The 10,000-nt window shown below is 44.6% G+C and overlaps 1 protein-coding gene across 3 annotated transcripts in view; it reads left to right on the forward strand.

Annotated features, from left to right (window-relative positions):
• Nucleotides 1-4,464: 4,464 nt before the first annotated feature.
• Nucleotides 4,465-10,000, forward strand: part of zeb1a (zinc finger E-box binding homeobox 1a) — a 40,141-nt gene continuing 34,605 nt past the window's right edge. For 2 of the 3 annotated variants that reach the window (XM_034554785.1, XM_034554786.1), the window contains exon 1: nucleotides 4,465-4,576. In XM_034554785.1, coding sequence (XP_034410676.1) covers nucleotides 4,519-4,576 — 58 coding nt within the window. In that variant the 5' untranslated portion in view covers nucleotides 4,465-4,518. The other variant, XM_034554787.1, reaches the window with a different exon arrangement.

Below are 10,000 nucleotides of genomic sequence, written 5' to 3' on the forward strand. Positions count from 1 at the left end.
ATCACTGACGTGTAGTTTCTACCTTTGCACTCCCGGAGCCGGGTCAGAAAAACAAGAGTTACATCAGAGAGGAACCAAAAATAGATATTTTAAAAAGTTTTGCATCAACTTAAAATGCCTTAAAGTTTCAACCCTGGTGTGTTTAACATTGCAATAGCATTTGGGGGAAAAGGAGCTCCTCAGCTAGCGCTCATCGTATGAAATTCAGAGCATATGCATTGACTCCACGCGGCTCTCAACATGGCGACGGCGGAGCCAGCTAACAGTGTGAGTCTGGGGGTCGTGCACTAAAAAGCATGCACAACGTGCACATGTTGGCTACGTGTGTAGAGAACTTTAAAAATAAACTGCTGTGAAAATCAAATCTCTGGATTTTGGCCAATAGCTGCTTGAATCTCCCATTTTGTTGTTGTTGTGTTTATTGTTTGTTTACCAGACGGGTCCTCTCGGAAGCCCAAACGCTCACAACGAGGTGTGAACACTTACAGCGGAGCAAAGAAATGAAACACGAGGAATATGAAACACAGCAGAAACGAGAGAGGACGCAAACGTTCAAATAGTCCGAGTTAGCGCACCAGGAAATCTTCCCTGTGAGCCAAGCTAGTCATAACAATAACAATAACAACATTAATATAGACTCAATGGATTTCCATTCAGTCCTGTGCAGATGTTCATGGTCCCCAGAGGAGGTACGAAACACCGACAGATGAAACAGAGCTGGATATTGTGTGTTTGGTGCTTGTGACCCCCCAAACAGAACGGACCCTCTCCGGGTCGAGGGGTTAAGTTCCCTTAACGTCTCCGTCTTAGGGTAGAACCCTACCTGCCGCATCACAAAGGGAGCTGCTGAGCGAGGAATAAAGGGGCCTTCAGCCCCCGAGGGGCTCTCCTCTCCTTCAAAGAACAATGCTCAGAGCATGTTCCAGCTGGAGATACGAATGAATTAACGAAAGAGCAGGAAAAGAAGAAGAAGAAGAATTAAAAATGAGATCCTGGAAGAAACCCCCCGAAGCTCCACAATTCACGTCAATGGTGAATTAGCATTGAATAACGGCCTCCGTTTCCTCTTTCACTTCGCGGGGCAGCGGGACGGCGGTCACCTGGAGAGGCAATGTGATGTAGAGCGGGACAGGAAGCCCCCCAGAAAGGAGGGGGCCATGCAGCCCCTTCACATGCTGGGGGGGGGGGGGTTCAGAGGAGGGGGGGCTATAACGCCTGAGAAGCATTTTAACGTTGTGGTTGTGGAGTCGTTTTTACTATTCTTCATATCGCGTTGGGTTCTTTAACCTGTAACAATCAAACGTGAAGGAGTTAAAAGTACAACGTTTCCCTCTGAACTGCAGCGAGGTAGAAGTACAACGTACAAAATGGTCTGCAGGTAGAAGTACAACGTACAACATGGTCTGCAGGTAGAAGTACAACATATAAAATGGTCTGCAGGTAGAAGTACAACATATAAAATGGTCTGCAGGTAGAAGTACAACGTATAAAATGGTCTGCAGGTAGAAGTACAACGTACAAAATGGTCTGCAGGTAGAAGTACAACATATAAAATGGTCTGCAGGTAGAAGTACAACGTATAAAATGGTCTGCAGGTAGAAGTACAACGTACAACATGGTCTGCAGGTAGAAGTACAACATATAAAATGGTCTGCAGGTAGAAGTACAACGTACAAAATGGTCTGCAGGTAGAAGTACAACGTACAAAATGGTCTGCAGGTAGAAGTACAACGTATAAAATGGTATGCAGGTAGAAGTACAATGTATAAAATGGTCTGCAGGTAAAAGTACAACGTACAACATGGTCTGCAGGTAGAAGTACAACATATTAAATGGTCTGCAGGTAGAAGTACAACGTATTAAAATGGTGTGCGGGTAGAAGTACAACGTATAAAATGGTATGCAGGTAGAAGTACAACATATTAAAATGGTCTGCAGGTAGAAGTACAACGTATTAAAAGGGTCTGCAGGTAGAAGTACAACATATAAAATGGTCTGCAGGTAGAAGTACAACGTACAACATGGTCTGCAGGTAGAAGTACAACATATAAAATGGTCTGCAGGTAGAAGTACAACGTACAAAATGGTCTGCAGGTAGAAGTACAACGTACAAAATGGTCTGCAGGTAGAAGTACAACGTATAAAATGGTATGCAGGTAGAAGTACAATGTATAAAATGGTCTGCAGGTAGAAGTACAACGTACAACATGGTCTGCAGGTAGAAGTACAACGTATAAAATGATCTGCAGGTAGAAGTACAACGTATAAAATGGTCTGCAGGTAGAAGTACAACGTATAAAATGGTCTGCGGGTAGAAGTACAACGTATAAAATGGTCTGCAGGTAGAAGTACAACGTATAAAATGGTCTGCAGGTAGAAGTACAACATATAAAATGGTCTGCAGGTAGAAGTACAACGTATAAATTGGTCTGCAGGTAGAAGTACAACATATAAAATGGTCTGCAGGTAGAAGTACAACGTATAAAATGGTCTGCAGGTAGAAGTACAACGTACAACATAGTCTGCAGGTAGAAGTACAATGTATTAAATGGTCTGCAGGTAGAAGTACAACGTATAAAATGGTCTGCGGGTAGAAGTACAACATATAAAATGGTCTGCAGGTAGAAGTACAACGTATAAAATGGTCTGCGGGTAGAAGTACAAGGTATAAAATGGTCTGCAGGTAGAAGTACAACGTATAAAATGGTCTGCAGGTAGAAGTACAACATATAAAATGGTCTGCAGGTAGAAGTACAACGTATAAAATGGTCTGCAGGTAGAAGTACAACGTATAAAATGGTCTGCAGGTAGAAGTACAACGTATAAAATGGTCTGCAGGTAGAAGTACAACGTACAACATGGTCTGCAGGTAGAAGTACAACGTATAAAATGATCTGCAGGTAGAAGTACAACGTACAACATGGTCTGCAGGTAGAAGTACAACGTATAAAATGGTCTGCAGGTAGAAGTACAACATATAAAATGGTCTGCAGGTAGAAGTACAACGTATAAAATGGTCTGCAGGTAGAAGTACAACGTATAACATGGTCTGCAGGTAGAAGTACAACGTATAAAATGGTCTGCAGGTAGAAGTACAACGTATAAAATGGTCTGCAGGTAGAAGTACAACGTATAAAATGGTCTGCAGGTAGAAGTACAACGTACAACATGGTCTGCAGTTATAATGTCCCCCCCCCCCCCCCGTGATGGGGCTCCGCAGCACCTGGTGGAAACCTGATCATCGGCAGGTACAAGAATAGCTCGACGGCACCGCAAAGGCCACTCACCTGACCCGCTGTGAACTGGCATCGACCCCCCCCCCCCCTCTCCACCCCGCCCCCCCCACACACACAACCCTGCCCAGTGCCCCAAGTTGACCTTCACACACTGCTCCAGAACAGAGGTCAAAGGTACCGTCTGTCATAAGAAGGTCGCTCTCATGTCACTTGTAGTATATTATAGTCACACTTTTAAACGTGTACTTCTACACACTTTTTATAGTGTGGTATTGTGCGTATCGCTGCTAATTAGTTTGTTACAGTTCATTTGTAAAAGGTTCAGGTTCCAGGTATAAGTACCTTTACTCGAGTACTGGAGAACTTGTTTTGAGGTATTTGCATACAAGGTAGCCCCCTGTATATGGAATCTCCTCAGTCACATGAACTCATAACCGTTCAAATTAAGTCCATCTTGACCAACTACAACAATAAAATCCGACGTGCACGTTAATGCACGACTCATAACAGCCCAATAAAAGCGTAACTGTACATCACAAAGTATGTTTTTAATGCATCAAGTGTGCATTTTCCCTTTTAATCCCTATTTATTTGGTCATTTCAGTACTTTCACGTCTAACGTGGTATTTTTTACAGCGTGTAATTCATGTGTTCAGACATATTAAATGTTCCTCTTCGGCTTTTAAATGTCCACCTGTGGAGAAGCTCCTCGCCCTGACTTCTCCTTTCCTCTGAGGAGTGAGGAGGAGTGAAGGGAGCGAGGAGGAGTGAAGGGAGTCAGGAGGAGTGAAGAGGAGTGAAAGGGAGTCAGGAGGAGTGAAGGGAGTGAGGAGTGAAGGGAGCGAGGAGGAGTGAAGGGAGTGAGGAGTGAAGAGGAGTGAAAGGGAGTCAGGAGGAGTGAAGGGAGTGAGGAGTGAAAGGGAGTCAGGAGGAGTGAAGGGAGTAAGGAGTGAAGGTAGCGAGGAGGAGTGAAGGGAGTGAGAGAGGCAGCGGCCCCGACAGAGCTGGCGGACCACCGCTTGGAAACGACTTTCAGGCCATGTGCGGCCAGTAGGAGGGGCCATGCGCTGAGGTGTTTGAGAAGGTGACGCCGTAAAGCGGGCCAGTGTGTCGCAAACCAGGTGTTTGTTTTTTGCATGAGGAGGGGGGAAGGTGATGTCGTAAAGCGGACAGGAGAAGGGAGGGGTGAGGAAGAGGAGGGGGGGACAGGAGGAGGAGGAGGAGGAGGAGGAGGGAGGAGGTGACTCGCGAGCGGCTGCGCTTCAGACTCAGCGAGAGGATCATGGCGGATGGCCCCAGGTGTAAGCGCAGAAAACAGGCGAACCCGAAGCGGAGCAGCGGTAAGTGCGAACTCCTCCGTCCCGTAAACCCGGCCGCCCGGCCCGGCGCTGCACGGCGAGCGGCTCGCTCGGTGAACTCCTTCTGGATACTTTTGGGGAGTGAGTTGAACCACGTTTAGAGGAGTTTTTTTTATTTTTTTTTTAAGGGAGGGAGGGTGGTGGTGGTGAGACTATGCGTTCATATCCCAGTGTGGTGGTGGTGGACCGTTATACCTGGCTGGCTTCTCCCTCTCCGCCTAGCGGTGCACGGGGAGGGAGCCCCGCCTGGCAGAGTGAACCGTTATCCGGCTAGAATAACCCGAGGAGCGCCTGCTGCCCGCTCCGCGTTATTAGTTCCCGTCACTTTTTTTCTTCTTCTTCTTCTTCTTCCTCGCTTTGTTTCTCTACTTTTCTGCCACTTCCCCCGCACACACACACGCGCCCGTCGGCCGACACTGGGCGGGCAGGTTGCGGGGCTTTCACACAACAACGTGGCCCGTCACGCGCAGTTTCTTTTGCGGTTATTAAGTGTATTCTTTCTTTTTTTTTAAATTTTTTTTTTTTAGGGCGAGGTTTAGTTTCATGCTAACTTGCTTCTCTCTCTCTCTCTCTCTCTCTCTCTCTCTCTCTCTCTCTCTCTCTCTCTCTCTCTCTCTCTCTCTCTCTCTCTCTCTCTCTCTCTCTCTCTCTCTCTCTCTCTCTCTCTCTCTCTCTCTCTCTCTCTCTCTCTCTCTCTCGGTGCAGCTTCTCCACTCCCGTTTAACACAATTATATTATAATTCAACTTTTTTTGGTATCGGTGTGTGTCGGTGGCCGGATGTGCACGGGGGGGGGGGGGGGGGTTTGTCGGTTGTTTTTTTTGGGGTTGTGCTTCAACCGGGGGATGCGATGTGTATTTGATCTCCGGTTCAACCCCTCACCGTCACGCGGTTCCTCCGTTACGGTAAGAGTGGATGTTGTATATATATATATTTTTTAGATTCTGCATTTCATACCTCTCTCTCTCTGCACCAGTTCAGCTGGTTTCTTCTTGGTTAGTCGGCGTGTTGTTGTTGTTGTTGTTGTTGTTGTTGTTGTTGTTGTTGTTGTTGATGATCGTCTTGGACATTGCCCGTTTTTGCACCTTTTCGACTGTTGCACCTGTACATCAAGGGGTTGGTGAATGTTGAAAATAAATCTTGTTTTTGTTAACTGCATCTTGTGTATTATTAAGAATATATATATATATATATATATATATATATATATATATATTAGTTTGTATAAGCATTAGTTTCGAGTAACTTCATTACATAGTATAATTACTTTGATTATGTATTTGTAGTGTTGACATGTACATCTTTATATATCTATTTCTTCGTGGTATTTGTATTGGCTGTGTTCTAATAATCCTCTAATATCACCTGCGGGGCGTTGATCTGTAATATCAGGTGTTTCTGAGTTGGAGCATCCTGATATAGAGTGTTTCTATATTCTTAAGTGAAGGATGTAAACATGGGCTCCAGGTGGAGGCTGTCGGGACTCGTTTTAAATGCACACGACCCTTCGCAGCCAGAGCCTCCCATTGGTCCGTGTCTCACCTGTGCTCTCCCCCTCTCGCATCGCGTCAGCCAATAAAAAGAAGAAGTGAAACCCACGTATTTATATATTTATATTCACCGTTACGAGGCACAGCGTGTGTGAGCCGAGGGGGCTGGAAAGCACCTTTTTTTTCTCTTCTCCTTCTTCTTCTTCTCCTTCTTCTCCTTCTTCTCCCTCCCTCTTTCCTGGTGACGACACGACGGTGACTCTGTGCGTCTGTACAGGAGCCATCATCATCATCACCACCACCATCATCATCATCATCATCATGTTTACCTGAACGCGGATAACGGGGCTGACAAATGGCCTAGAAAACAAACAAACCCAGAAATAAAAACACCTGCGGCTCGAGACCGTTTTTGTATTTTTTTGGACGGACCCCGGATCTGCTTCCCCCGTTCTCCCCTTAAAAAAAAAAAGGCTCTGCGTCCCGCGAGGAGCCGGAACAACCCCCGCTCCAAATGTCAACCTGTGCAGGTAGAGATGCTTTTCTTCTTCTCCTCCTGCAGTCGCGTCCATGGATGCTCCCCTCCCTCCATTGGACCCGCTTGTGCATGTTTTTATGTATTTTTTTTAATTATTATTATAATAATTTTGTTGGTGCGCGTGTGGATCGGTCTCGCCTCGTGTTTTGGGGGTCTCGTGCACGTAAAACGAGCGGTGGGTGCATAAGGTGGTTTATTCCTCTGCCACACGCACACACGCCGCGCGCACGGGCGCTCAGCTCGCTTCCATCTATTGTGTTGCGGTGATTCGTTACACAATATCCCGAGCGCGGTGCGGAAGGGAATGGCGGTCAGGACCGACCATGACTGCAGTGAAGGCGGGGCTGCTGCTGCTGCTGCTGCTCCTGGACCGGGAGACAGCCAGGTACGCAAGGTGATGCAACACCTATCAAGGTGTACTTTACACTGCTTCCCCCCTGGTATGCTCGTGGGTGTATTAAGGCACACACGGATGAAGACGCTCCTGTGTGTTTTTAATTTGCCAAACATACAGCGATTAAATGAGATTATAATGTGGGGGGAGGGGGGTGCGCGAGACCGCGTGACGGGGCGCACAATCAAAGATGGCAAAAAGAAAAGGTGCCGTGATCCAGTGCGCACCGCTTTCATCTGCTGCTCTCCTTGCTCCACCTGCCTCGACTCCAAACTGCCATTTTTTATTTTATTATTAATTAGATGACACTACTTTGCATTTCCAAAAGAGATGATGTGCCCAATATTAGCCTGTGCTAAGTCCTGTCGACCCCATGATGGCAAACGGCTGCAGATACCATCAAAAAAATTATATATATATATATATATATATATATATATATATATATATATATATATATATATTGATGGTATCTGCAGCTGTTTGCCACATTTATTAGGTTATGAGGACACAGACCCGAGTGCCCTTTTCTGATAACCACGAATATTCTTGTAAATACACATATTTATTTATGCTTTTAGTCCCCATTGAGGCAAATCGCCGAACACACATATCAGTTGTTTGCCAATTAATCTGATTTTTTTCTCAATACATGTATTTATTATTTGTCTGTAAATAAGGTGAGATAATAGTGTGCATGTTATGATGTCCCAGACCAGCGGGTCTAAAAAAACTAATTACATTTGACATGCAACGCATCACTCACATTAGCTGCAAACCAGAGAATGTTTTGGAAAACAACAAAATGCATCGGGCCGATAAATATACCGCGCATTAATCGACCAATCGATCGCATATTATTACGGATTACGGCGTGAGGACATTATAGAAATAAGTATAATTACACAGAGTCGGACAGCGAGCCAGTAATCTGAATTAAGAGAACGCGGCACCGGCTCATAGCCGTTGAGCCGGTGTGTGAAACCACAGCTTCTTGGGTCCAAAACCACGGCGTCAAACTTGGCACCGCATTTTATTTTCCTGGTCTTAGTTACACATTTGCCCAATTTACGTTTTTCTTTTTCTTTTGGGACGTAGAACCGTACGAGCAGATCGTTATCGGGCGGATTAAGTAATCTGCCATTCTCGCCGGTTTAAGAGGCAGCAAATTAATCTGCTTCCGGGATCATGTAATTTAAGATAAACATGGCCTGAGCTCTTTGCAAGCGTGAAATAAATATATATATATATATATATTCAACTACCACGGCAATCAGGTGTTAACACCCATCTCCTAACACTCATGAAACCTTTTGTTTTGGGCTCATTTCCTCCAGTTATGACCTTGTTCATAGTGAGTCATAGTGAGCCATAGTTCATAGTGAGCCATAGTTCATAGTGAGTCATAGTTCATAGTGAGCCATTGTGAGCCATAGTACATAGTGAGCCATAGTGAGTCATAGTTCATAGTGAGCCATAGTACATAGTGAGCCATAGTTCATAGTGAGTCACAGTTCATAGTGAGCCATAGTACATAGTGAGTCATAGTTCATAGTGAGCCATAGTACATAGTGAGTCATAGTTCATAGTGAGTCATAGTTCATAGTGAGCCATAGTTCATAGTGAGTCATAGTGAGCCATAGTTCATAGTGAGTCATAGTACATAGTGAGTCATAGTTAATAGTGAGCCATAGTACATAGTGAGTCATAGTGAGCCATAGTTCATAGTGAGCCATAGTACATAGTGAGCCATAGTACATAGTGAGTCATAGTGAGCCATAGTACATAGTGAGCCATAGTACATAGTGAGTCATAGTGAGCCATAGTACATAGTGAGCCATAGTACATAGTGAGTCATAGTTCATAGTGAGCCATAGTTCATAGTGAGCCATAGTGAGCCTCAGTACATCGTGAGTCATAGTGAGCCATAGTACATAGTGAGTCATAGTGAGCCATAGTACATAGTGAGCCATAGTACATAGTGAGCCATAGTACATAGTGAGTCATAGTTCATAGTGAGCCATAGTTCATAGTGAGCCATAGTGAGCCATAGTACATAGTGAGTCATAGTGAGCCATAGTACATAGTAAGTCATAGTGAGCCATAGTACATAGTGAGCCATAGTACATAGTGAGCCATAGTACATAGTGAGTCATAGTTCATAGTGAGCCATAGTTCATAGTGAGCCATAGTGAGCTATAGTACATAGTGAGTCATAGTGAGCCATAGTACATAGTAAGTCATAGTGAGCCATAGTACATAGTGAGCCATAGTTCATAGTGAGTAATAGTGAGCCATAGTACATAGTGAGCCATAGTTCATAGTGAGCCATAGTTCATAGTGAGCCATAGTTCATAGTGAGTCATAGTTCATAGTGAGCCATAGTTCATAGTGAGCCATAGTGAGCCATAGTACATAGTGAGTCATAGTGAGCCATAGTTCATAGTGAGTCATAGTACATAGTGAGCCATAGTTCATAGTGAGCCATAGTGAGCCATAGTACATAGTGAGTCATAGTTCATAGTGAGCCATAGTACATAGTGAGTCATAGTTCATAGTGAGCCATAGTACATAGTGAGTCATAGTGAGCCATAGTTCATAGTGAGTCATAGTTCATAGTGAGCCATAGTTCATGGTGAGCCATAGTTCATAGTGAGTCATAGTACATAGTGAGTCATAGTTCATAGTGAGTCATAGTTCATAGTGAGTCATAGTACATAGTGAGCCATAGTTCATAGTGAGCCATAGTGAGCCATAGTTCATAGTGAGTCATAGTACATAGTGAGTCATAGTGAGCCATAGTTCATAGTGAGTCATAGTTCATAGTGAGTCATAGTACATAGTGAGTCATAGTTCATAGTGAGTCATAGTTCATAGTGAGCCATAGTTCATAGTGAGTCATAGTTCATAGTGAGCCATAGTTCATGGTGAGCCATAGTTCATAGTGAGTCATAGTACATAGTGAGTCATAGTTCATAGTGAGTC

The sequence above is a fragment of the Cyclopterus lumpus genome, chromosome 17, assembly GCF_009769545.1.
Source record: "Cyclopterus lumpus isolate fCycLum1 chromosome 17, fCycLum1.pri, whole genome shotgun sequence".
Classification (NCBI taxonomy): Eukaryota; Metazoa; Chordata; class Actinopteri; order Perciformes; family Cyclopteridae; genus Cyclopterus; species Cyclopterus lumpus.